The sequence below is a fragment of the Accipiter gentilis genome, chromosome 9, assembly GCF_929443795.1.
Source record: "Accipiter gentilis chromosome 9, bAccGen1.1, whole genome shotgun sequence".
Lineage (NCBI taxonomy): Eukaryota > Metazoa > Chordata > Aves > Accipitriformes > Accipitridae > Astur > Astur gentilis.
In genome coordinates, this window is record NC_064888.1 from 17239210 (window position 1) to 17266802 (window position 27593).

Sequence of the window (27593 nt, forward strand, 5' to 3'; positions counted from 1 at the left end):
GAAGGATGGAATGTAGAATTCTGCAACGGTGGAGTTATTAAGAACTTATTTTTAAAACCGCTGTCATTATTTTAACAGGTGTAAAAGTAAGTTAAAGACATGCAGCAGAGGGATTTATTGATACAACATTTTTTGAAAGCAATTACTATACAACCTATGTAGATTCTGAACTTGATGGTGTTTTACGCTTCTGGTTCACAGGGTACTGATTTTTCTCATGCCGTGGGCTGTTTTCCCTGCTTGTACACTTGCATAACAGAGGGAGGGAAATGCATCAAAATATTTTGGCTGTGTTGCTTCCAAGGAATAGCAGATTCTTTTCCTCCCATGATATTTCTTCTTGTCTTGTTCTTTGAACTTACATTTTCAAACCTATATACAGAGCATGGAATCTGAGGTTGCTCTGCTGTGCTGTGTGAAGGCATTCAGGATAGGATTATTTTGCATCCTAAAAATTACCCCTCCATTATATGTGTCTCAGAAAAACTTCTGATTTCCTAAATATAGATTCTGGTTTGTTCAGTTTTCAGTAAACCATACAATCTTAATGAAATTCAGGGTAGAAGTAGCCGTTGATAGGTTTGATGAAGATACCATTCTGATGAATGGGTGAATGGTTTGTCAGGAATACAAATGGTATATAGAATCTCTGTGTATTGAATCCTTATACCAATATTTTGTATATGCTATTGTCAATAAGCAAAAAAAAGCAATATATGGCAATAAGAAAGGGATTATGTGTCTCATTGATGAGAAATAATGTAATGCTTGATGCTGTTCTGGTAGATTGACCTCTCATATTGAATGAAGAAACATCCTAATTCCTGTTTCTGTTTTTTAGAATCTTGTTAAAGACACACAAGTTTAGTTGTGATTTCCCTCTCTTCCCCTTTATAGATTTAAAATCATAAATTTCCTTTTTGGGGGGGTTTGTAACCCATGGGTAATCCTGATTGCTGCTGTGTATTAATCCAGTGGAAAGCATCAGTTCAGCAGAGAGACTGCAAGACTGTCTGACAGACAGGAAAATACCATATTTCAGCACCTGTAAGACTTTAAAGTCAAATAAGGCTTAAAATAATGTTGTTTGTTTTGCTGTAAACTTTATAGAGAAAATAATTTTCTCCTGTAATTGCATTGCTACTGGCACATAGTTTATTGGTCATGTTTATATCACTGTTCTGGTCTAAAGCATCCATTTTACTGGGTCATTAGTAAAGAGTCAGAAAGAGATAGCTGGAGAGTATTTGCACCTCACCTCACAGAACTGAACAAGTATGTAGTGAAATGAATAAAAATACTCCTGTTGTATTTGAGATCCAGCCCAGTATTTTAACATAGTATATTGTTTCCTATTGCACATATCATTGATTTCTGTAATATTTTGCACTGATTTCAGGTTTTTGGGTGGTATTTGACCTCTCTTAGTGACCCTTCAAAATTCGCCTGAAAGATGTGTGTAATTTTCCTATCTAAATTCAGTGTATAGAAGAATATCAGGAGGGGTAGGCATTTGCTCTCTGGGAGTCAGGTGTGGTTCTTGTGGTCTTTTTTGTTGGTTTTTTGTTTTACAGGTTCCAGGCTGAACACTCAGAATCTGAAATGAAATTAAACCACACGAGTTATCCAGGAAATTACCTCGTAAAAATAACAGAACATATTACACACATATTTTTCATTTTGAGTATACTTTGAAAGATGGTCTGTTAGCTGTACAGGCAACACAGGTAGCTAAAGAAATATTTCCACAGTAAGAAAATAAACCTTTGGTATACATAGAGGTTCATTTGAATCATCATACCTATGACTCGAATTATTTTACTAGAGGCAGAAACTATTGACTAAAATACTTTGTCTCGTATTGTTAAAGGAATCTGGTTTGATAATCATAAAAATTTTTTCTGGTCTAGAAATCTATGAATGTCTTAGCTTTATCCTGAGCATTGCAGCTGAAATAAACTCCAGCTCAGAAGCATAGTTTGGTCATCCATTTAGAAGCAGAAGACTGACAAACTGAAGAAGCACTTCATTTTATCTTTATATTTTTCCTGTGATTAGATAGATTTTCTAGGTAAATTAAATCTTTTGATACTTATTTTTTCTATAAATTGTAGTGTAGAACGTTATATCTTATTCCAGTCAGATCCCCTAAGAAAATTCTGATATAAAACCTCTTGCCAAGAAGAAGGTGAGTGACATGATTGAGCCAAAACAGCAAGTACTTCCTGAGCATTCCATTCAGCAGTTTGCAATTAACTTTAGCAGGCAGGATCCTATGAAGTGTGGAAAATTAGAATAGACTTTACTGTAATACATAAGAAGCCTACCCTATCTCAACTATTGATTGTATCATTTAAATGTAAAACAGTTTTGTAGTTACTTCATATTAAAAGAAATTATTCTTCCCCACATGTATAAAATACATTCCCAAATATTTCTAAGGAAAGAGAGATGTACACATTCATATATGTAGCTGAGACATCTTGGGGAAAATGGGAATTTTTGTTAGTGGTCCTATTATAGACTTTTGCTTACTGTTCTGGATACATAAAAAACATCAAAAATTTCTATTCTTGGTGAGTTGGTGCATCTGAAAGAGATAACATCTTAGTTGTGAGTCAAATTTGATTTGAAAATGGGGAGAGCATAGCATGGGGTATTTTGTTACTGTTTACATGTGATTAGTTTTCAGAGACAGGCTATTTTTTTACAGACACTTTGTGTCAATAGTTACCCTTGAGTTAAATCCATCAAAATCTTTTCTATTTAACTTGTTTTAATTTTGATCTTATGTGGATTCATAGTAAGCTATCTACTGAGTAATTTAGGCCATTTTCAGTTTTACAACAGTGTCATCGCAAGAAGGTTATTGCTGTGAGGATTGCTGTGTCATCAGTTTACGGATGCATGTATGATTGCAAGCACACTTCCGCATGTCAGTAATACCAGTACCAGAATGAAGTGCTGACTTTTCCTCTGGGAATTATTCAGTTGATTCATCATCCCCTTGTTAAGTTCAAGGTGATATAAATAATCATACATTTAGGGGCAAACTCATTTCATCTGAGTTTTATGCTTACAATTTATTCTCAGCAGCAGCTTTTTGTAGTCTATTTGAAGAATAAGGCTGAAATCTCTGAATTACCTGCAGTCTTTCAAAATGCACATAATTTACTAGATGGTCAAGTAGTCAATGCTATTAAATGATTTAGAGTGCCAAACAGATTCGTTCAAAGACAGCACCTCTTATCTCTTTCACAGTCAAGCTTTAGAAACAACTGTTCAAGAATGGGAATTCTCCTTTCTCCCTTGTTTCAGTTCAGCTAGTATTAGTGGATGTTGCCAACAGACCACACAAAGTCTTTGCATGGTATAAGCTACCAGGAAGGTATGCATACTGGTGCATTGTACAGTGTGATTTGTCCCTACTATGCAGAGTTGTTTTGGCTGACTGACTCGTGTTAATAGTGTTAATGGGGAGTAAACACTGCAGGTGTGATGGGTTTCACTTGCAAACACTGAATGAACTGATGGTTGTATGCTCAGCCCCTGAGAGCAAGATACTGTGAGTACCTGGAAACAAGGTTACTCAAACCTACCAGCTGCAGCCCTGACATTGTCCAGTCCTTTTATGTGTTTTGTTCAGATCACTTTTCAGATTTCTTTTTTACACTATTCTGGAATACCCATCTCTTTGCAGTCAGGTGAAGTCCCTAGTGACTGGAAAAAGGGAAACATTGCATCCATTTTTAAAAAGGATAGAAAGGAGGACCCTGGGAACTAACGATCTGTCAGCCTCATCTCTGTGCCTGGGAAGATCATGGAACAGATCCTCCTAGCAGCTACGCTAAGGCACACAGAGGACAGGGAGGTGATTCAAGACAGCCAGCATGGCTTCACCAAGGGCAAGTCTTGCCTGACCAATGTAGTGGCCTTCTATGATGGAGTGACTACATCAGTGGACAAGGGAAGAGCTATGGATGTTGTCTATCTGGACTTCTCTAAGGCTTTTGACATGGTCCCCCACAACATCCTTATCTCTAAATTGGAAAGATATGGGTTTGATGGGTGGACTGTTTGGTGGATGAGGACATGGTTGGATGGTTGCATCCAGAGGATAGTGGTCAACAGCTCAATGTCCAGATGGAGATCGGTGACAAGTGATGTCCCCCAGGGGTCAATATTGGGACCAGTACTGTTTAATGTCTTCATCAACAACATAGACAGTGGGATCAAGTGCACCCTCAGCAAGTTTACAGATGACTCCAAGCTGAGTGGTGCAGTTGGCATGCCTTAGGGACCGGATGCCATCCAGAGGGGCCTGGACAGGCTCAAGAAGTGGGCCCATGTGAACCTCATGAGGTTCAACAAGGCCAAGTGCAAGGTCCTGCACCTGGGTCAGGGCAATCCCAGGTATCAAGACAGGCTGGGGGATGAAGGGATTGAGAGCTGCCCTGCCAAGAAGGACTTGGCAGGTCCAAGGTGGATGAAAAGCTGGATGTGAGCTGGCAATGTGAGCTTGCAGCCCAGAAAGCTAACCGTATCCTGTGCTGCATCAAAAGAAGCATGGCCAGCAGGTCAAGGGAGGTGATTCTGCCCCTCTGCTCTTCTGAGACCTTACCTGGAGTACTGCATCCAGCTCTGGAGTCCTGAGCACAGGAAAGACATGGACCTGTTGGAGCAGGTCCAGAGGAGGGCCACAAAAATGATCAGAGGGATGGAACACCTCTCCTATGAGGAGAGTCTAAGAGAATTGGGGTTGTTTAGGCTGGAGAAGAGAAGGCCCCAGGGAGATCTTACTGCAACCTTTCAGTACTTAAAGGGGGCCTATAAGAAAGATGGGGACAAGTTCTTTAGTAGGACCTGTTGCAATAGGATGAGGGACAATGGTTTTAAAGTAAAAAAAGGGTAGACTTAGACTAAATATAAGGAAGAAATTTTCTATATTGAGCATGGTGAAACAGTGGAACAGGTTGCCCAGAGAAGTGGTAGATGTGCCATCTCTGGAAACATTCCAGGTCAGGTTGGACGGGGCTCTAAGCAACCTGAATCTAGTTGAAGACATCCCTGCTCAGTGCAGGGGGGTTGGACTAGATTACCTTTAAAGGCCCCTTCCAACCCAAACTATTCTGTGATTCTATGAAAATCATATAAAATGACATGCATATGGGAATCTAATAACGGATCTGTTTGGGTCTTGAAAAGTGTAGAATACTGGAAAGAATTCATTTGCTATCATTATAAGGAGAACTGTGATTTTAATTTCATTTTTATCTTCTTATTTGAACCACACAAAGCAGGTAATACACTGAGGTTTCTGAAGATCAAAATTTGATCCTTTCTGTGTCATAATTCCTTCAGCTATAAAACACAGCCCCACAAGTAATGTCCTAGACAAGATACAGAAGTTACAAGGTGATTGTAACCTTTTACAATTACAAGCCAGTTCTATTTGTAGTTCAAGTAAACGTAAACTCTCCACTTTTTTTTTTTTTTTTTCTATTCTCTGAAGGGAAATCTTTAAATAGTGTAGGCTGTAGCAAATGCAGAACTTAATAATGATTTTTGTTCTTTCACAAAAAAATACATTGAAGCCATAATCTTTTTGTTCTATTATTTGATGTCTCAGCAACTAAAATATATCTGAGCACTGTAAGAATTTGGAGATAGAGGTTTTGTTGCTAACTTTGATGTTTCTCAGGCTTCTTTTTGAAACATTGCAATGGGTAATTTGGGCACCTCATTAACTTCAGATGCAATGCAAAGCAATTGAACAGAAGGATTTTTCTTCCACCAGCCATTTTTCAAAAAGTTCCTAGAGAGTGAAGTGAGGGAGGTAGTTGGATGGAACAGAGATGAGAAAGTTTAGGGTCCTTTCCATCCCTGTCCAGCCACACCTCTTTGGATAGGAGTAGCAGAAGGACATGTCTCTCACAGTTTTCAGCACTATGATCCAAAATGATCGTCTTCTAACTGCAAACAGATCTGAAGTTTATAATTATTAAGCAACATTTTATTGCTTTTCATCTAGATCCCCAAATCCAGTTTTCCAGTTGTGATTAATCTTCAGAGTTCCCTACAGTCAGTAATTAAAAAGAAAATTTATATCCATGTAATAGACAGGAGTGATTTTCTACTTTATTCAGGGTACTTATGAGCCTTATTAAGGCTACTTATGAGCCTTAGCAAGAGTAAAAAATTTATTTAACAACTTTCCAAGAATACTGTGGAAATAAAGCCTTGATTTAAACACATCTCGCCACATATATCTTGGCTCTTGAGGGGAACCTCTCAACTCCACTGAGATGATGAAGGTTGTGACCAGTTTTATATGTTTGCCAGGTCCAGTCTTTCCTTAAGTTTCTAGAAATAAAATGTGGTTTATAGCACTGGAATTGGGTAAAACAAATGTCAATAAAGAGGATATAGGAGAAGAAGCTGGCCTGGACCTAACAGTTACAGTTGCAATACCACGTTATACAACTTTTATGTAACTCCTGGCTGTACTGTCTAATAAAAATTATCCTCAAAGCCTTATTTTAATTTTATGAGCTGTGCATGTGTATAATACACAGTGTACTTTTATTCATATGCCAAATATCTGCAGCCAAATTATTTACTATCAGCATAAGTCTCTTTTAATAATTTAAGCCTTTAATCTTCTATAGTATTTCTCTTGCGCACACTCTCTCCGTGTATGTCTCGCTGGCTTTGTAGTTGTCTGGGAATTGCTGTTCACGCAACCTGATTTCAACACAAAAATGTTATTTCATTGTAAAACCAGTTACTTATTTAATAGCCAAAGTGCAATCTATTCTTATAGTCTGATAGAAAGAATTATAGTATATTTGTCATTTTTAAGAATGAATGTGTTGTTTCTCTGTTCTCCTCCTTGAGGTTTTTGAAATTAGGGTAGAGATAGGGAGCATTATTACAATAAAAGATTTTACGTCATTAAGACTTAACAATTTAATCAGGCATATACACAGTCTACTTCATCCAGGTTATCAGATCTCTTGCCCATAATCTCTTATTTTTCACTAAGCAATGTGGGAGCTGGGAGGACTGAGGTGTTTCAGATCTGTATGTGTCTTTGTCAGCCTGGAAGAGAAGGACATGTGCACTAGAACTACCAACAGAACCTTAGTGAGGTTTTTTCCCCTTAGCTTTCAGCCTGTATGTCTCCTCCCATGGCATCCTACATAAACTAGGGTTTTCTGGTAGGATACTTCAGTTATTAAGGAAATAAGTTTAAAACAATTTGAAAAAAACTGGTAAGGACCTTGGAACCTTTAAATATGGAAGAACATTTCAAAGGTATTTGACATTTTGTATGCTACCTATGTTGATTTAATTGATCACTGTCATTGTAAGTGAAATGTTGTTATAATTTGAATTATTCTTTACTAGAGCTTTTTTTTTTTTTCTTTACTGCAGGCTTAAGGTTTTTAAGAGCCCTTAGACTGATACAGTTTTCAGAAATTTTGCAGTTTCTGAATATCCTTAAAACAAGGTAAGACTTTTTCCTACATACTGAGTTAGTTGCATTGGTGACAGAACATAAATGGCTTAGGTTTGTGGTCCTAGTAATATATGATTTCTTTTCTGGAAAAAAACACTTGTTATCTGTTCTTTAAACCTTTTTCTGCTGATGAATGATTTATCGGTGTCAGCATCTTTTGCTATGTGATCAGTAGATTTTACCTGATGTGTTGTTACATTTGAAATATCTGGGCAAGTCTGTGCTGATAAATTAAAAGCAGAATGAATTACAGAGCTCTGCACTGATTAAACATTGCTGCTTTCCACCTAATCAGTCCATATTCTGCTGCCTTGGAAAAACAGAAATCAAAATTAATTCAACAGAAGACAGTTAAAAAGTATTTTGAGAAATAATCATTGTGGCTCTATTTCAGTTTTTTTGAACTAAGCATCCTTCTGCACATCAAAAATATATTAAAAATTAATTTTACACTGAGCTATCTTTATATTGTGTTCATTGTCATTAGCATTTATTTCAAAGAATAATTAAAATACTCCAAGTAACTGTCTGGCTTTCACTGATTCTTTGGGCTATTAATAAATGAAAGTCGTGCAGAAGCAGCACAACTTTGAACAAAAGATCACTCAATAAAAGTGAAAGGAACCTTCCCATGCCTTGCAGTTGAAGACACATTGCCTTTCATCATTCCCTAAAATGCCCCAGTTGAAGTATTGAACCCAGCTTCCAATACTTACTGTAAACTCAGTTCCATTCTGAAATCCTGTGCTCTCTCCACCTGTTGGTGATGCATGTGTGAGGGCTTTTATATGCAAGTAACTCCATTTACTTGCTATGTTAATTGGTAGAGATGGGGAAATAGATTCTTGAGATTTGTACATGCTCATGGTAAACAGCTGTTTCTTCAACTCTTAACCTTGAAACTATTCTCTTTGCTGTAAAACTCTTGCACTACCTGTCTTTAGCTGTGTGACTGTAAGGAATCCAGTTCTTGTCGAATAAAGAAATGAAAGAATGTGCAGTGAATATGTAGTCCAGTAGCTTAGAATATTACCAGTATTGTAAAGGAGAGTAATTTTTGCAGGGGCTTAGAATATCCAATGATTTTGCATTTAACACACAGAACAACCTCACCAAAAGAAATGGCAGTCAATACAGAAGCCCCATAAACTCAAAGGATTTTGGATAAAGGCTAAAAGCCCCTTCAGGAGTGGTGGATTTGTAAACTTCCAGATCCATAAGTGAAGAAATACTGCATTAATCACATTCAGTGAATTCAGAGCTGGTTATTCAAGATTGACCTGTTAATTTAAATAGCATTTCTCTGGTACAAAATTTACTGTTAGATTAGATATCATCATCTCTGTGATTATTTATAGGAATGTCCAAATATCTGTAAACCTCAAATGTTGATTGTTAGAAAGCCTGTAAAGCAAAGCTTTCTTACATGACTGTTTCAGTTTACTCAACTGGTTAATCCCCAGCAGTTCATCAATAACACCATTTATTTAACTTAAAAGCTGCCAGTGTCTCAAAACAATTTTTTATATCTTCCTGTTCCTGGTTCTTCAATAGAAAGACATGTCTGCTCTCTTTTGTATCTTACTTAATAATCTGAAATGAACTAAGTAATTTGGATACTATCAATGTTCACAAAACATCAATTTATAAAATGGATGAGTCAAATTAAAACAAATGAACAGAATGTCATTTATTTTAGAAAAGTTTTTTGTTACACCTGACTTGACCATGTACGTGCCTTGGTTTTTATTTATTGTCTTACATGAATTTAGCTTTTAGAAAGCAAAAAATTAGAAAATTCATTTATTACTACTACTGCTAATTTCAGTGAGAAATTTTCATGTTTTCAATATGCTCTTAAGTATCATCACAAACAAGAACTATGGTTTATGTGGTGGGTACACTTTTTCTGTTACGGTACCAAAATATTTTTTAATTTAGAGTTTCTATTTCTGCATTATTAATCTTCCTTAAAAAAAAAAAAAAAAAGCAGGACGCTGAGCACTTGTGGTTAATGGACAATCTTTAGTAATTCTGCAAGAGTTAGAGCAGTTAAACTAGTAGTCTCAATAAATTTGTTTTTAGTTAAATAAAATTTAATTCCCATAATTCAAGCAGTAATTTCAATTACATAGAGTGGCCTTAAACTGTTGTTATTACCTTAAACTCTTATATTGTATTGTATGCTTTTGACCAGCTACTGCAACATTGTTTTGCTCAGGGATGTTTAAAAAACTTACAGAATTAATATATTTTAGCATTTGTTGCAATCTACTTTTAGGGTTTTAATGAAATTTTCAACATCATTGTTGGTGAACATAAAGACCAAGGATTAATGACAGAATTTGAATTTTTGAACTGAGATAGCAAATTCAGTATATCATTACTAGCTCTGAAATGATAGTATAGGGGAAAAAACCTAACACTTAAAAATTCTGCAAAAGATAAAAGTGTTCTTTGTTCGAGGTGGTATGTGTTTATATGAAAAAAATATGGAACTAATTTGACTAGAGGTGTTTCAGTGTGCTTAGCATTATTAACAAGTAACTACTGACAAGATGAGAAACTGATAGAGTATAGAGGGCACTGCTGTGTTTTTAAAATTTGGGGCAATTAGTAGAAGAAATTTTGTCCTTTTTTTCCTCATTCCTCCCAGTAAAGAAAACAAGTTTACTCTAACCTATAAATTAAAATTATTCCTGGAATTAGTGACTGAGATATGAGGATTAAAGAAGCATATATTACATAATGAGTAGAAGGGCCATTTCAAACACTGGAATCCAAAGGAAGAAGCAAAACAATGCAAAAATAGAAGCAGTGAGAAGACTAGCAAAGTAGTATGGTTGTGAAAGATAATTATTAGAATAGCTGAAAAATTATTAATTATATTTGAAAAGAACCAGTAAGGCAAAGAAAAATTTTACAGCAGTGAATTAAAAGACTATACACTGCCGAGGATCTATTAGTTTCCCTAATTTGAAATTAAATGTATTTTACTCAATATTTTTTGTTCCTGTGTTTTATGAAATAGAATGAGTATTGTGGTGTTCATTTGAAAATATCTCTCCACTGCTTTCTAATATTTTTCAACAAAACTACAGAGGCTTAGGCAGGGCTCACAGTAAGGGATTTTGCACAGATGTTGGAAAGAGCTTAAAGAGGAGAAAAATGTTTGTGACTAATCATTCATCTATATTTAGACTCTGGCAGAAACACAGGGAGTATTTCATGGGGAGAGATAAGGTACAATGTTTAATAAATCTGCAAAAATAAAATGTACCAAACAATTCATGTAAATAGTCATTCCTAATGGCTGCTGTCATTTACTTGTATTACTGTAATATGTGGAGACCAACTGATACGTTATTGTATTAGGAGCATCTCCTGTTCTAAGTTCAGGTGAAGGGTGATATTTAGTCTTTGATAACAAAGCTTTGCATCAGCATGATTTCTGTGATTTTGTTTAATCTAGGAACCTATTGGTTAGAGTCCTGTGCTGACTGACTGTTATCACCAATAAAATATGGACTTTAATCAACCATAGCTTAAGAAATAGAGAAACAGGGAATATGTGTTGATGTAGGTGAATGCTAATTGCAGAACTGCTGGTATATTATCTTATTTTTGAGTACAGTATTTGTTACAGCATCTATCACATTACCCAATTGTATTTCTTTCCTAGTACCCAAAGATGCCCACTTCGCTGACTGTAACTCTTAAAAATATTTTTAATGGAGCTGGTCTGATTAATTTTCCAGGTTAATTTCTCACCTTTGTTTAGAAAAGAATGCATTATTATTGTCCTTAAAGTAGTTATAAACAGTTAATAACAGTTAAAGTAGTTATACAACAGTTAATTAATTTTACTGCAAAACTGCTACTGCTAATGCTGATAGTGAATTTTTCCCAAGTTTTTATTCTCTTTGAATCTATTGCATTAGACATAATAGTGAGGCATTATTGTTTTCAAAAATAAAGGAGAGCTATTTCCAATACAATTCTGTGAATGGGTAAGATTATTTAGGCACAGTAATGCATGGACTTCAGTTCCTTGTGTATTTGTTGAATATCCTTCTTAGCTTTTGAAATCATAGCGATTTTTGTAAGAAGAGAGGGAGTGAGGTTTACTTATATTTCTTCCACAAGCTGTTTAAGTAAGGTATTTTCCTGTTTTCCTGCTGAGCTGGGTAAGGTCCTTGCTTCAAAATTGCTTCTGGCTACAATAGGGAACATACTACTCAGTGGGACTAAAAAGATTTTGCAGAGTTTGACTGGTAGGTTTCAATCTCTCTCTCTCTCTCTTTTTTTAATTTTAGAAAAATGTGAATGTGAAGTATGAAATGATATACTCTAGCTCCATATGAATTTCCACAGAGAAGTCCATAGGAATTCATGCAAGCACAATAATATGAAAATTATTTAGGACTTTACACAGGAACTATGAAATCCCTAAGTTATTTAATTTGGGAATTATAATTTTTTCACAAAAGCAGCATGACATTTACAGTTTGGCTGCAGTAATTCATTAATTGTTTGCTGTAACTGTAGGAAAATATTCTTGCCCTGTGGTCATGTATGCAAGATACAAGTGTTAACAGGTGATGAGTATGCAACAAAAACATCTTCTTGCTGTTAATTTTTAGTGTCTGCAGGTCTCGGTTCAAAAGCACGATGAATATAGAAGAAGCATATGAAAAATGAAATAATTCAAAAAACATCCATCAGTTGTTTGTATAAATGAAGTGTTCAGCAGCTAATGTTAACTGACATTGCCCAGCTTATTTCATTGGACCTGCATGGATGTATTCCAGGGTAGCAGAATTTTTACATGTAAACCATTGCTGAGGAGTATAGCAATGAAAAATGAGAAGGCGAGTGTACTGAGAAGCAACCAAATTATTTGTGAAAAAGCACTATTTATTTCTGTGTGTTTGATTATGAGTGCAAATGTAGCTAAGGTTTCCATTTGTCTTTCTGCTCTCAAATACATTGGAATTTTTATTTCAAGCTATCTAAATTATGCAAATGTGAACTCAGCAAAGACAATACATATCTTGCATAGGCTTTTGATTAAGTATTTTAAGGAGCCTGCTTCTCTTCAGAAATGATGAACAGACTCAGTCTGAAGTATGCAGTTGTATACAGGTACATATTAAAAATGTGTGATAAATTCTAGTCTAAGTTCCTATTTGTTCTTGGGTTTTGTTTATTTTCAGTAATTCCATCAAGCTAGTGAATCTGTGCTCTATATTTATCAGCACGTGGCTGACAGCAGCTGGGTTCATACATTTGGTAAGTATATTTGAAAATACTTCATTGACTTTTTCTCATGGATCATCTGCTCTCTGAGCTACTTTATTACCTGAAATTGCCTTGCTCTGGATAATCCCTTAACACATCTATAGAGTACAATAAAAAAAAGACATTACAGCTTCCCAAATTTTAAGCTTCTACTCAAAACTAATTCTGAATAGCGAGCAATACCTCATTAACCTCAGCAATAAAATATGAGACTTGGACTGATGCAACTTCTTGAATGATTACAAGTTACCAGTGGGTGGCAATGTTTCCTAAATAACTAGCTGGAGTGCTTCCTGGAAGGGGCTGGCAGAGCTGAAATGATACTGAGGTCCTGGGAAATAAATGGTTGGGCCTGAAGGAAGCACTTTTGTATTTCCACGAGAAGTAGTGGGATTGCTAATATTCTGGGTACCATTTTTTTAGAGGTTGTTTCCTTCCCTCTTGTTTTTAATTTTTTTTTTTTTTTTTTTTTTTTTTTTTTTGGTGTATCTTACAGTCACTGATAACATGGATTTTTGTAATAGATTTTTATTCCACACTTAACAATACCTGAAAAATGTAAGATAGTTAGTATAGAAGTACATATGAGCTCATAAATGTAAATATACATATATATGATAGGTATATGTCAGTTGTGTATTTTAAAGTTCTAAAACTTTTTACTGATTTGATTGGAAAATATAATTAAATATGATTAAGTGTTTGTCCTTTAAGTACAATTTATGATCAACTTAGAATCAGGAAAATTACAAGCTGCTGGTAGTAATAAGTTATTCAGGAATGATTTGAGACTAATATTGTAATTTAATGATATTGATGTTAGTCCAGAGCAATTTAATTGACTTCACTTGAATTACCTTGAGCTGCATCCAGCTATATAAGGTTAAATTCAGAATGTTTATCTTCTTGTTATACCAGATAGTAATTTAATTTTTACTCTTACTAAGATGCACCAAAATTCTGCATGTTTTTATCATACATTAGCTTTTTCTATTTTTGAACAAAACATAACAAAAGCTTTATAAAATTATATCAGTACAGAGGGAATGCTATTGTCTAGGGCTTGGATTTTGGTAGTGTTTTGGGTTTTGTTTTGTTTTTTTTTTTCTTCTTTTCAGCATAAGTTTCTCTGTTCTGCTGTAGGAATCCCCAAACTTCAAACTTTTTGCTGTGGAACAAATTTTAGAAGACATGCTTCTTTCCCACTGATAAATTTATAACTTTGTCACATACAGTAGCTGACTTCTTGGAAAGTAATAGTATATTGCTAAACTCAACATGTCACAATGCATTTAATAGCTATGTAATGCTTTGAAACAAAAACATTAACAAGTATAATTGCATTACAAGTAAGATTCACTCTGAAAAAGTTCTGAACATATTGCTATAAAGTGAACTTACCTATCTGCATTAGTAAGTTGTATTATTTAGTGGTGAATGGAAAAGATACTTTCCATAAACAGTATGAGTGGCAAGCCTATGCATATTGCAAAAGAACGGTAATGCTATAATTGAGACAGGGTTAGGTTCTGTATTTGTTCAAAATAAATTACGGGAAAAGATCCAGAATTTATATTATATGCCAAATTATATATACACACACACACGTATGCACACGCATATATCAGTAGAGTTAATTTGTTGTACAACTCTATTAATTCATTATGTTTTCTTGCACATTTTAGGTGGAGAACTCAGGGGATCCATGGGAAAATTTCCAAAATAATCAACCACTAACATATTGGGAATGCGTTTATTTACTGATGGTTACAATGTCCACTGTTGGCTATGGAGATGTTTATGCAAAAACAACCCTTGGTCGCCTTTTCATGGTCTTCTTCATCCTTGGGGGATTGGTAAAAACTATATTATTATTATTATTATTATTATCATCATTATCATTATTCCAGTGACGTTAATACTTTATCCTGTATATCTCAATGCTGTAATTAAAGAAATAATAATATCTAATTTAGTGAATTAAAATTAATTATAAAACTTTTAAATATGTTTAATACAACCCATTTTTTTTCTATAGATAAATATTTGGCAGAGCTTGTCAAATTAGTCCAGTTTAATAGAGTCAGAATTTTTCTAATCCATTTAAATGAGTAATGCATGTGAATACATAAATGAAGTGCCTTAATATTTCAACTTATAATGTTATTTGTAGTCCTTTACTTTTTAGTGATTGACTGTAGTGTATTTTTGAGGCTGCTATTGATACTTAAAGGCACTTTGCGGTTTCAGAAGTCCTACCTACCCTTCTGTGTTCCTTCCCAGAATTCCAACAAACACTGTGGCTTTGGACTGCCTTAAAGAGCAGCTTGCCTGATCCAGATGATGGCAAACCACATTCTCTTTAATTTCAAACATCCTTTCATGTCATGTAGTGCAATTTTAACTCACAATTTATCACATGGCCATAACCAGTATCCTTTTATATTGGCAAATTCTTGTGTTCTTTGTCCTGTATGTACATAGCACCAAAGTTACTAATTGTCTTGCGTCAACTTTTCTATTATTTATCAGTGTCAGTAATATTATAGGACCTGTTGCAATGTTATTGTCTAAACTAGCAAAGTTTATTTTAAAGTTTACACGGTGCAAGGTAAGTGGTTTAGGGATGACTCACAATATGTATTGTGCACATACATACATATGTATATTGTTACTTTGCTCTCATATATTGATTTCACATATACATACATCTTACAGAGGTGATATGTATATAATGTGAATGCTGTATGAGAGACACACACACAGATACATATATATGAATATATATATATGAGCACAAATATATGCATTCCCATCTATGTTTGTTGACATACGAAGACAAAGACCATGTCAACTGGCAGTAGCTCTTCGAAGTATCCAGCCACAAGGAAGATGTTTGTTGGACAAAACATGGCAGAATAATTTTTATTTTCTCCTCAAAACCTTTTTTCTATCATGTGTTATTCCAGTCCTTTTACAAATACAAACTTCTGGAAAAGTTCTTTTTGGGGGCGGGGGTGTGTGATCTTTTTGTTTCTTGGCAGGGGGAATAACCCCTGATTCCATCTTGTTTTTGTCTTCTATTGAATTCTAATAATGGGGGGAAAAAGTCTGTCTTTTCAAATAGAAATGTAACAGTAATGATAATACTTGGTTTTGTTTTTTCGCAGTGGATCTTGGATAGGTTTTTTCCCCTCCCCTCTTCAGGAAGAATTAGACATAACTGTGTTTTATGATTAGATACCAGTTTGGATTAATTTTGTTCTTGTTTTGTTTTGTGTGCCTGTTTTTCCTCTTTTGACCATTTTCTTAATTTATAAGGTGTGCACCCTCTCCAAGACCAACTTTTACATTGAGCCCTCTTGTTTTGTTTGATAAGAACTTTTACATTTTTTAAATTTTCTTTTTAAACAACTTCATAGATCTAATTCTTTTGCATTTTCAGATCTTAAAGATATATATCTTCTGAAAATATTCATCATCCCCCTTTCTTTGGCCTCTCTTTTTAGTCTTTTCTTCTGTCTCCTATCTTCTTCTTAGGCCATGTTTGCCAGCTACGTCCCTGAAATCATAGAGTTAATAGGAAACCGCAAGAAATATGGTGGTTCCTATAGTGCGGTTAGTGGAAGAAAGTAAGTATTCCAAGAGGCTCTGCTGCCTCTGCTGCAGTAGAACACTCTCTGCATGCCATTTTCTTTTTTTTTTTTTGTGTTTTTGTTTCATGCATGTAGGCAATGTTTGCTCGCTACGTGCCAGAAATTGCTGCTCTCATCCTTAATCGGAAGAAATACGGCGGGACTTTTAACTCAACTCGAGGCAGAAAGTAAGTCAAAAAAGACCAGGTGTGGTTGTGTGACTTTAAAGAGCCCCTGAAGGTGGTAATAGCTGACTCACAGCTTATGAGGCTGTATTCCTTGACATCAGATGTTACCACTGGAGAGTTGTCACACTATAATTAGAGACCTGGGCCATGCTATGGTACAAGTCACAATATTTTGTCCCTACTTCAAGAGAACGTGGATACCAGTAAGACTACACTGATGTATCTTGCAAAAAATGCTGCTATTGCATTTGCAGTTAGCTTCTGGAACAATGTTGACTTTTCACTTCACAGTTTTGGGCATCAGATTATCATATGGTCATGTCTTCACTAAGTGACAATGGTAATTCACATGATTTTCAAACAACTCAGTTCTTTAGAAAACTTGGGTTCACTGGAGTGCAAAGTATGAGATTTATGTTGATAGGGTTATTCCATTAGACTGACTATGTCAGAAGTCTGACAGTGCTGTTTCTTATTGTTCAAACAGCAGATTCAGATCTCATGCAGCTCCTTTTGACTTCATATGAATATTGCAAACACTCGTGATTTTAGGATCTATGACCAGGGATTTTGAAGTGATTCACTTCCACACGCATATAAAACCTATCTTAAGAAGAACAATTAGTAGCTTTAGTATCAATATCACATGAAAAAACCCCAAACCTGTAAAAAATACTGGTTTTACCTGGTAGCAAAAGTTAAATTTTATTGGACCACGTAAGGTCATTTAATATCTATTGAAAGCCTGCTTGTTATCTTGACCAAGTTAAAACCAGCTCTTTCTGGCATTCCCAGCATCTAGACCTGCTGGGATATAGCCTTTAATGAACTAGAGGTACTTGGCGATATAGTAGTTTCTCCTTTGTATCACTTTTAGTGTTGCCATCTTTTGTTTCATTACATATCGTGACATTCACTGGTAGAGAAATATTTGTCCTAAAAGACTAGTGATATAGAATCCTTTCCATATAACATAACGAAGTTACTGCAAGCAACGCATCTAATTAATTGTCCCTCTCCTTACTTTAAGAAGATGTTTTTTACTTTTTCCCTATCAAATCATCACCCATGCATCATTTTATAAATGTGGAATATGGTTTTATCAAGTTGTTTCTCCTCTCTGTGTAGCAGAAAGACTGTAAATGTCCCACAGAGCTAATTCTAGAGTACTGTTTTACATCACTGGGTAGATAAATCAAAGTTTTTTCTTTGGTTATAGCTTATACTACTGTACATTCAATAATACTCAAGCAATTAGATGACATAATTGAAAGCTTCAATGCTTTCATTTTTTTAGATACTCTTATGTGTCCAAATATTTTTTTTCTTTACTGTAAACGCTAATGTTGGAAACTTGCATCATAATTCACTTATCCAGATTAACAAAATGCCTTAATTTATTTCTTAGAGTAGTATCATTAATTTCCAAAAATGTTTATTTGTGACAGAGGCCTACTCAGTTTTGTATTTGTATTCGTACTTAGTTTCTCAAAGAGCGAGGTTTTTCAAACATAGAACTTACACCTCTGTTTTTGAGGCTCCAAAGGAGTTATAGCAGAGGAGAATATGGTTAAAAACTATTCTGCATACAGTGTTTTCGTCTCTCCCCTTCTACATTGTCACTAGTACCCAGCATTGCTCAGATGTCTCTAAACTTGGACCTGATCTTCAGTCAGAACCCCACATCCTGAAAAGCTCAACTCCAGATTACAGGCTTCTGCTAGCTTTGGGGCGTGCTTAATTTTATTTTTTCGCCTATTCTTTCTGTCTTTATTTATATGCGCTATCCGTTTGTTGTTAGCTCACCCTGTTGTCAGTGCTTTCTCTGCTGATCTCTACTGCCCGAATAACTTGTTGTTTGAAACTGAGCTCTGTCATCAGCATACAAACTGTTCAACTTACTTTATGCATTGTTTTCTGGTTCAATTATTAATTACTAAGTAGTTTAAAGATGTCCTTTGCTCATGTGGATCTTTCATCAGAGAATCTAAGCTTGGGAACTGCACAGTAAAAAGCCATTAGCACCCCTTGTTTGATGTTGCTTTTGCAGTCAGTAGAACAAGATTGATGAAATGTTATGTTTGGCCAAAATTTAAGTTTTCATTTGGAATTCAGTGTTGAGAGAATGGATTGTCAGAACCAATAAGTTTTCCTTTGCTTGGGATATGGGCATGTGGTAGTAATTAGCAATAGATGGTCTTTAGCTGAGCAACCAAGCATAGATTCTGGCAGCAAACATAATGAGAAACTACAGTTCTATTCCTAACGGCAGTAAGTTTCCAGATAAAATTAAATACATGTACAAAATTAAAGCAGCTAAATTTTGTTGAAAGATGTAGTTTCAGCTCTTAAAATAGCATATGTTTATACTTTTTAATTTTCTCCAAAATAGATAAATACATGGAATCTGCTTTGTAGCATTTATATAGATTTTTATACATGTTGCCTTATGAACTATGACAGTGGAATAACATGCTTCTATATGATTATTAAACATTTAAGTGGGAAGTTAAAATTAACATATGATTATGTATGTTTTGAGGATTGCACTACATTGCTTTAATACTAAGAAGAGTCTTGCTATAGAACTGTAACTAAAGAAACAGCTAGAATGTATGCATAAAAATTATTTCTAAAAACTCCACTTACTAAAAAAGAGAAACAACCAACACACCAGCAAGTTTGATCACATTTAATTTTGCTTTTCAGCCAATAAAGTCCCCAAAGGACTCATAAACTGTATAGGAATCATTTTGCACTGTAAAGATGCTCACTTCTCTCTTAGATGAGACGCGTACATACAGAGTTTGGAAACAGAAGTAGTTTGTAGGCAGTATGCAATTATCGCTGGTTAAATTTACTAGATACTAGGTAGTTTTGTTACAAAAGTCCATGGGGAATTTTAAATTTAATTTATAATCTCAGCTTTATAATATATTCCTGTAATAAGACTTCTAAGGTCTCATAGAACACAAAGCAGGAATTTTATTTAAGTCTTTGATTGAAGCGTCACCTGTTAAATAAACAACAGTGCTCACTGTTGCATATATACCAAAATGCATACCAAGATATGTATACAAAATGTGACTGAGACCAAACATACACATTTAATGACAAATAGGGTAATGACTGTGGCAAAATAACAACCTAGTACAAAAAAAAATTAAGACGTTATCAAAACAAGGTAACAATCCTTGTCTTGAATTCCAGATTTGTAAGCAAGGAGATCTGCTCTATAGGTAATGAGATTACTGCTTAACAGCTGTTTTGCTGCTGTTTACAGATCAGCACATCAGAAGACTCCGTAATGTTTTTACTATGTGCCCTGATACACCAGAATAAGATCATCAGTAGACAAGAAAAACTGGCTTTCTTAGTTTGTTTATACTCAGAACAAACCATTGTTTCTTGCTATAGTACCGCTATAAATACAAATGATACAGAGAAAACCACACTGTAGATACAAAGACAGAAAATAGTTGATATTACATATATATAACTTAGATGTAACTGTGAAATAAAATTCAGGCATGAGAAGCAACCAGAACTGTATAGAATACTGTTTTTTAATAATGCTAAGAGGTATCTTAGGATAACGATGTGGCCGCTTCCAGTATTTTCCACATTGAGCCCTACATAGTTTTTCTGTTCTTTCACATGAGCAATTTATTCACTACTGTTTCTCCTTCCTGTGTACTCCCCTGGATGAGTTCTGTAGTACATGATTTTACGTTTTGGGAAATACTTTTTGCAAAGGAGGTATTGCACATAATATTCTTTACATAGTAGCCAACATTCTGTGGATTTCTATAGAAGTAGATAACAACATAACTTACTTTCTCTGTAGAACAATTGGCATATTTTTGTTATTAATAAACTAGTAACTACCTATGAGAGTTTTTGTGAGATTTAAGAGTCAAGCTTATGCTTTCTGAAGATGAGAAATGTTTTTAAAATGCAAAATAGACAAATTTATAATGAAAGTTTTATTAATTGTTTCATCAACAGGCATTATGTCATCACACTGAAAAACATCTGCAATATTATATAGGACATCTCACTAAAACATTGTGAAACTTACTAGATCACTAAGAAATAACTGATGAAAGCATATACTTGAAGGAAGTTATATTCAAGTAATTTCATAAAGTAAATTAGTGACAAACTAGTATCATTATGAACAGATAAAATAATTTATAATGACAAAATACTGGATACAAATGCTGGAGATAAAAGCTAGATGTTACATACAGTTGGGTGGAGAATGAAAAATGTCTGACCTTTTATTACACTATTATAAAAAGTCTATAGATTAGATTTTAGTTTAGAAAATAACATATAATTTTATATATATTAGCAGAGGAAGTTTTATGCTTTTTTTGTTTCTTTGACTTTTTTTTCGTCAGTTACAAACTGAAATGGTATATAGCTTGAGTATTAATGATATTTCCTCTTAGCTGTTTTTCTTAATAATTTTGAGACCAGCACCTGGTTTCCTATACCTTATCTACGTTTAGCTCTTTTCTTTCTAAGGCTTTCGATTTGACTGACTCCATTTAGGCTCTCTCTGTAAGCTATCGGTAGAACTCATGAGTTAGTATTCAAGGGATCATTTTAAAGGGATATTTTTAAATTGGAGTACCATAGAAGGATGAAAAGGTATCTGCCACTGTCACCATAGCTGATAGACTATTGCTTTTAGAATGTAGCAATAAGACTACAGGTTAGTTCATGCATGCATACCTCTAGAAGGCTGGAAAAGGCAGTGATCACTTTGGCTTTGGATGACTTTCTGAAGTGCTTCAACTAACATCTTAACTATAAAGTTTAAGCTTTAAGTCTTACGAGACAGGAGTTTTCTTCAAAAAAATCTTGGTTTTGGAAAAGTTGAATTCTACCGTTGCACTCTTTTTGTGATATTTGGAACTTACATATTCAGTCCCAGCCAAAATAGGATTTACAAGATAATCTGTTTTATTTCTTTTAAGAAAAAAAGCAAAACCAAAACCAAAACTAAAAAGCCAAGGTTTGTTTATTTATTTATACTGTTCATATTACTCGGCTTTGGTTTGAGATTTGGTAAAAGATGCAGATTTGTTTTACCTCTACAAATCTATTATTAACCTTTTATTCTGCATGTACTAATTTACCTGAGAATCAAGATTATTCTTACACAGTTGTTTCATTTCTGTATTCATGTATTCATATGATCAGACTGGATTTTAAGTCTGTGAAATATTTTCCAGTTGAAGACCTTAGCTTATTGTAAATCAGCCTGCACAAAGGTCTAGAAAGCATATGGAAAGAATATTTGTAAACTGATGGACTGAAAGAGAGACTGGATAACTTAGTAATATTTTTCAGACTTTACAGTGAATTATTGACTTTTAATTCCATGGACTAAATTATATTTGCCTTTTTCATGCAAAACTGATATCAAATCCAATGGAAGCTCTTTATGAAGGCAGCAAGCAGAACACAGCTTCACACAAATAGATACTGGCAGAGAGAGGGATTATTATTATTTTATATACATGTATGTGTATATATAAACTGCTTATCTTGTCCCAGTAGTAAATATTTATGCTAAACTTTGTTAAATTTTCAAAAGATTTTAAAAAAATTATCCAAAGGCATTACCATAGCTAATATATAAGATTAAAAATTGTATTTTAATGAAATCACAGTTCTATTAAAACCTCTTGTTTCTCTGCTCTCATGATCTGCTCTGCTTCCCAGAGATTTCTTCAGATTTCTTAAATTTACAAGCCATAAATTAGCAAATCATCAACATATCAACAGGAATAATCATCTGTTAGAGATTCCTTCCAGAAGGAAACATGGGATTCAATAACTAAACTTCACAGAGAAATATAAAAGCTGTAGACAGATAGATATGGTAAACAGAAAGACAAACAGATAATTTAAGTTGACAGGCCATCTTGGACTCATTAGACATTTGAATTTGATTAAAAATTAGAAAAAAAAATATTAAGGCTTATCCATATACTTTGGCAAAGGTCCGTTTGCTGTAGTAATGAGAAGCATAGCTCCAAAGAAAGTGACATTAGATTATTATATTAAATAATTTGAGACAATATGTAAGATATTATTTTCCAGTGGGATGAGAATGTAATAAGAGAATGTGACATGGATTGCATTATGATCCCCAGGGGTGTCTCTATTTCCCATCTGCTAGCCATTCTTCTAATCCCACTGTTTCAAATGAAGTCTCACTTAGTGATAAAGAAAATCTGATGAGTGTTAAATAGACTGACAGATAGAACTAATAGGACAAACTTTTTTTTTTTTTAATTTTGCATGCTTATTAAACTATATCCATTCTTATGAAAGCAAGAAAGGAAATGTGGGAAGTGACATATAACAATATTATGACTTAAAAAAAAAAGTGTACTCTATGTCTCAAATCATGTTTCATTCCTACAGGAACAGCACTAAATCTGTATTTCTGGTTAAAATTGTAAAACTTTCAACTTTTCCTTCTCTCTGCCTAAAGTTTAAAAAAAACTTTTGGGTTTGGCATCAAAATAACAGTTGTTGGTGTCCAAATTTTGACCCAAGAAAGACTGAATCTGGTTTATAAATCTGCAGTTCTACCATATGCTACAAAATACACAGGCCATGACTTTAAGTGTGGACATTCCAGAGAATGCAATGTGAAGTGGCAGAAGTGGTGAATTGATCAGCAAGTTTTATTGATTTATGACTTTTTCTTTTCATTCAGGCTCCGTTGCAGAAAACTAGTCATGACATTTTGGGGTGATTTCTATGGAAAGAAATGCATTGGCTCTGGTCATGAATGAAATGCTCAAAAATCTTAAAGCCTTTGCTAACTCCTGCATTGCTTACAAAGGGTATAACTATTTTTGGATTCATTGAGCATTTAAAAAACGCATAAGGCAATTTGAAAATGAGTAATGGTGGGAACATAGAAAGCAATTTCTTTAAGGGAAAATATTTTCAGTTGATTTCAAGTAATAACAGGGTGTCTTGTGTGTGTGATATCTACTGCACAAAATATTACAAGAAGGAAGCCCAGGGTTTGGAGGGACTAGAACAGGACTATTTGTAACTGAGATGCTAATTCTGGAGGTATGGTTTACTCCTGCATTTTACTATAAGCTTTCTAGTGTGGACTCCTTGTGCATGCCATAGCATTTGACAGTTTTTACTTCTATTTATACTAAATTATTCACTTATTTCTTACAGTGATATAACTGTGTTGTGTCTAAATGCTGTGGTATTTTTAATGAAAGCAGAAATACTCTAGATAATATTACCATCAAGATTGAATGAAAGGATGAATATTCATCCTTTATTTTAAGCTACAGTTGGAAGCCTCTTAACCAGTCCAGACCCTGGAAGAAACAAATTGCTGTGCTTTCTTCTTATTATTGCAGTTTCAGAGGTATGCATCAAGCAAAGATTATTAACTTTTGTTTCTTAACTTGCTTTATAGACAAGCATTGGACAATTCCTTAGGTCATAAAAATATAAGATAAACTCATTTAGCTGTAACTGAGCAAAGAAGTTGAAATTAACAAAGCAGCTCACAGTGAATCACTTACGATAGCATGCTATTGCAAACAGACTTAGATGCAAGCTCTAATTCACAGTTTAAACAAAGGAGTGTGCTATTTATCCAGGATTAAAGTATCTGAAATGTACTCTATCGGCCTGTTGTCTAGTAGAAATCTCACTTAGGTGGGCATGAAATATTTGAGGGCCTGTGTAAATGAATTCTTCTGTACTACTTCTATGTACTTTGGAAACAATTTCTAATATTTAAAGGTTGCCAGGGACACACCACCAATATTCACTGAGCAAGAATGAAACCTGGATTTGTATAAATGCACTTGATATAGTTTCATAGCTGTAATAATTCACAACTAATTAGGGTGTTGTATGTGTCTGTATGTTTGTCACACGTTACCAATTTTATGTTTAGGAGAATTTGAAATGATTCCTTCCTGATTCTTAATTTTACATATTTATATTGGTCACAAAGCAAACTAGTATCTGCATCAGATGTAATTTTCAAATGCCTGACATTAATGTTTTCCATTTATGTTAATCTGATGTATGATCCAGTGCTGTTCCACTGATCTGTACTGTATACCACATACTGAAGGTAGCTCTGAGTGTTTTCTGGTATTAACTAATTCCTTTTTCTTTATTCGCAATGTAAGAGAGATTCCAAAGAGCGTGGAACCTGTTGGAAATAACAGATAGTTTCTGTCAGAATTAATCACAGCAGCAGTACAGGCTGCACGAGTTCACTCTGGTTCCTAAATAGTCGGCAGCTGAAGCTATCAGGTCCAATTTACAGAAATTAAAGATACCTCAGACATGTTCTCACATACTGCAATCACATCTCCAGGCACAGTGTAGTCATATTCTTTTATACATTTAATGTTGATACATATTTGAAAGTCAGTGCTTTTGGCTTCTCAGTAACTTCAACACTTTTAAAATTTTTAATCCTTCAGCATTAAAGAGAAAAATGAGAACCTACTTTCTAACAAATGGTTGGAAGGAGAACAAATGTTAAAATAAAGTTGCTGGGATGTTACACACTTGACAGACAATTTGCTATATCCTTGAATATTTTTTACTTGTCTCCTTTCTACTAGAAGATTTCTAGAGCCTGATTTGAGAATCGGAGTAAGAAAATAGCTTACAGTGGATTTTTTATTTAAATATCATGTCTTGATTTCAGAGTATTTATGCTCTGTCTTCATAGATATGAATAACTAATGCAAAAAGGCAAGTTTGAGAGTAACACTTTTTAGTTTCATACCTCTTAGAGTTATTTTTTAAAAAACGACCTGGTGTGTCTTTTTTTTTGGTCCAGAATTGTCCGTTCTAGATGAGTGGTTCTCAGTCTTTGCTTTTGTCATATATGCAATATGTAGGCAAGTTTTTTTAATGGTTAAAATATTATATTGTTCTGGCTCACTATACACATTGGGTAAATAAGTGGTCCTTAGAGGACCATCCTTGGGTTCAAGTCTTCTGTGAAAAAAAGAGAAAAACATGAAATCATGACTGTGCAGCACTTATTACTCCATCCGTATTAATATGAGAGAGGAGTTTATATTAAAATAAGGCATGAGTTTAACCGAATAAGAGAGAGTGACACATAAGCACATGCATAAAGTGTTCACTTAATTGAACTTGAGTAATGATAGGTAAATCATGAAAAGCACAAGCAGCTAGAAATGTATTGTAAACCTGTATATTTAAAGAATGCATACCATGAATAAAAGAAGACCATATATACAGTCTCTGTTGACATTTACTGACTTTTCTTAATAAGAAAAAGTGACTGAGATGGATCCTTTGTTGAGGAAAACCAGTTAGACTTTACAAGAACCTGTTTACTTCAACGACAGCAGCCCGCTACTGGTATATGAAGAAAGAATTTAGGTGGTCGATAGAAGTAGGCGTGATCTGAACAGTAAGCAGAAAGACCATAAAGATAATTGAGCATATGTATTTGATATAAATATTATAGTTTTATAGAGACATCTAGATCAATATGCACCACACTTCATTTAGCTACTTGACAAGTGAACACCATGTATTCAACTGAATGCTGAACAGAATTTTGTATTTATTATCTTTGATTTATTATGACAGACTAGTTAGAATGAACTTTTTCAAGTTCTTTATACTTGTTCCAATAAAATGGATATAATTTCTTTCAAAATAAACAGGCAAAAGATTTCCCTTTCGTATTGTATCCTCTGAAGGAAGAACCATGCAAAGATCCTTTTTAAAGAATCCTATTCACAGTGGATGTTTTCATTTATCATTTACAGTACTTTTTACATGTATTAAGTGTATGTTCTCAATTATGTCAGAATTCTAGATGTTTTAGCTTTTGCTTATTTCATTTTTTTTCTTCCTGAAACTGTTTGTATCTGTGGTAGCTTTGGACCTTTTATCACCATTGTTGTTTACTTTATAAGAAGCCACTGTATCTTTAGCAAATGTATGTCAATGTCAATACTTGAGTGGAAAAAAATTAGGTACTGTAGAGAATTTCAACTGTGTAGAATCACAGTTAAAATCCACTGAGTAGAACTGTACTAATTTTTCATATTTGGTTACTGAAATTAATTTTGAGAATGATAAGTACATGTGGGAGAGAATGTGCTAGTCTGGCTTTATTGGTTGATAGAATATGGCTCCTGGTAAGCTTTTGATTCTCTGTAAAAGATTCTTTTTGCAGCATCACAATCATGTAATATGGATTTCCATTGATATATTAAACTAGTTTCACCTCTGATACATGATAACAATGACAGCTATTACTTAACAGAAAACTTAGTCCTCCTGAATACTTAACAGCAATAAAAATGTCTAAATTCCTGAATCATGCTTTTCAGTATTGTGAGGGAATTTCTAAGTGTTGTTTTTAAGGAATTAAAAAAAAAAAAAAAAAGAAAAGGAAATCATAATAATTTAGCTGAATACTGTATTACTTTGAGTTTTTTCATAAACAAAATCTTAATGCAGAAGTTAGACATTTTTGTTGACCCAAAATTATTAATACAATATTTTTCTACCAACCAACTCTAGCTCAAAGCAAAAGATATCCAGTATATTGGCTTTACTTAAAGTCTTGGTGCATGGAAAAAAAAGGGAGGTACATGGGCAGGGAATGGTTATTGGAACAAACAGAGGAAGTTATAAATCTTTAAATCATATACAGGACAGATTGGAACAATATAAGCTCTCCAAGTTTTCTTAAATAATGTACCTAATAACTCTCTCTGGGCAAGTAGGAAATCTGTTTTCAATTCTTCTACTTCTAAGCAAAAATATAATTTATGTTAAAAAGAGATGTTTTTGTGCGAGTTCTCAACCAAAAATTAATGCAAGTATCTCATCAGAAAATATTGTTTGAAAACCAGGAGG

General features: G+C 34.2%; 1 protein-coding gene across 25 annotated transcripts in view; it reads left to right on the forward strand.

Annotated features, from left to right (window-relative positions):
* The window catches only part of KCNMA1 (potassium calcium-activated channel subfamily M alpha 1), a 531710-nt gene that overhangs the window by 346718 nt on the left and 157399 nt on the right, over window positions 1–27593 (forward strand). For 17 of the 25 annotated variants that reach the window (XM_049810032.1, XM_049810031.1, XM_049810033.1 and 14 more), the window contains 4 exons: window positions 7438–7513; window positions 12739–12814; window positions 14509–14679; window positions 16555–16646. In XM_049810032.1, coding sequence (XP_049665989.1) covers window positions 7438–7513; window positions 12739–12814; window positions 14509–14679; window positions 16555–16646 — 415 coding nt within the window. Of the gene's footprint in view, window positions 1–7437; window positions 7514–12738; window positions 12815–14508; window positions 14680–16363; window positions 16456–16554; window positions 16647–27593 lie in introns of all 25 variants that reach the window. The other 8 variants (XM_049810026.1, XM_049810028.1, XM_049810049.1 and 5 more) reach the window with 1 other exon arrangement.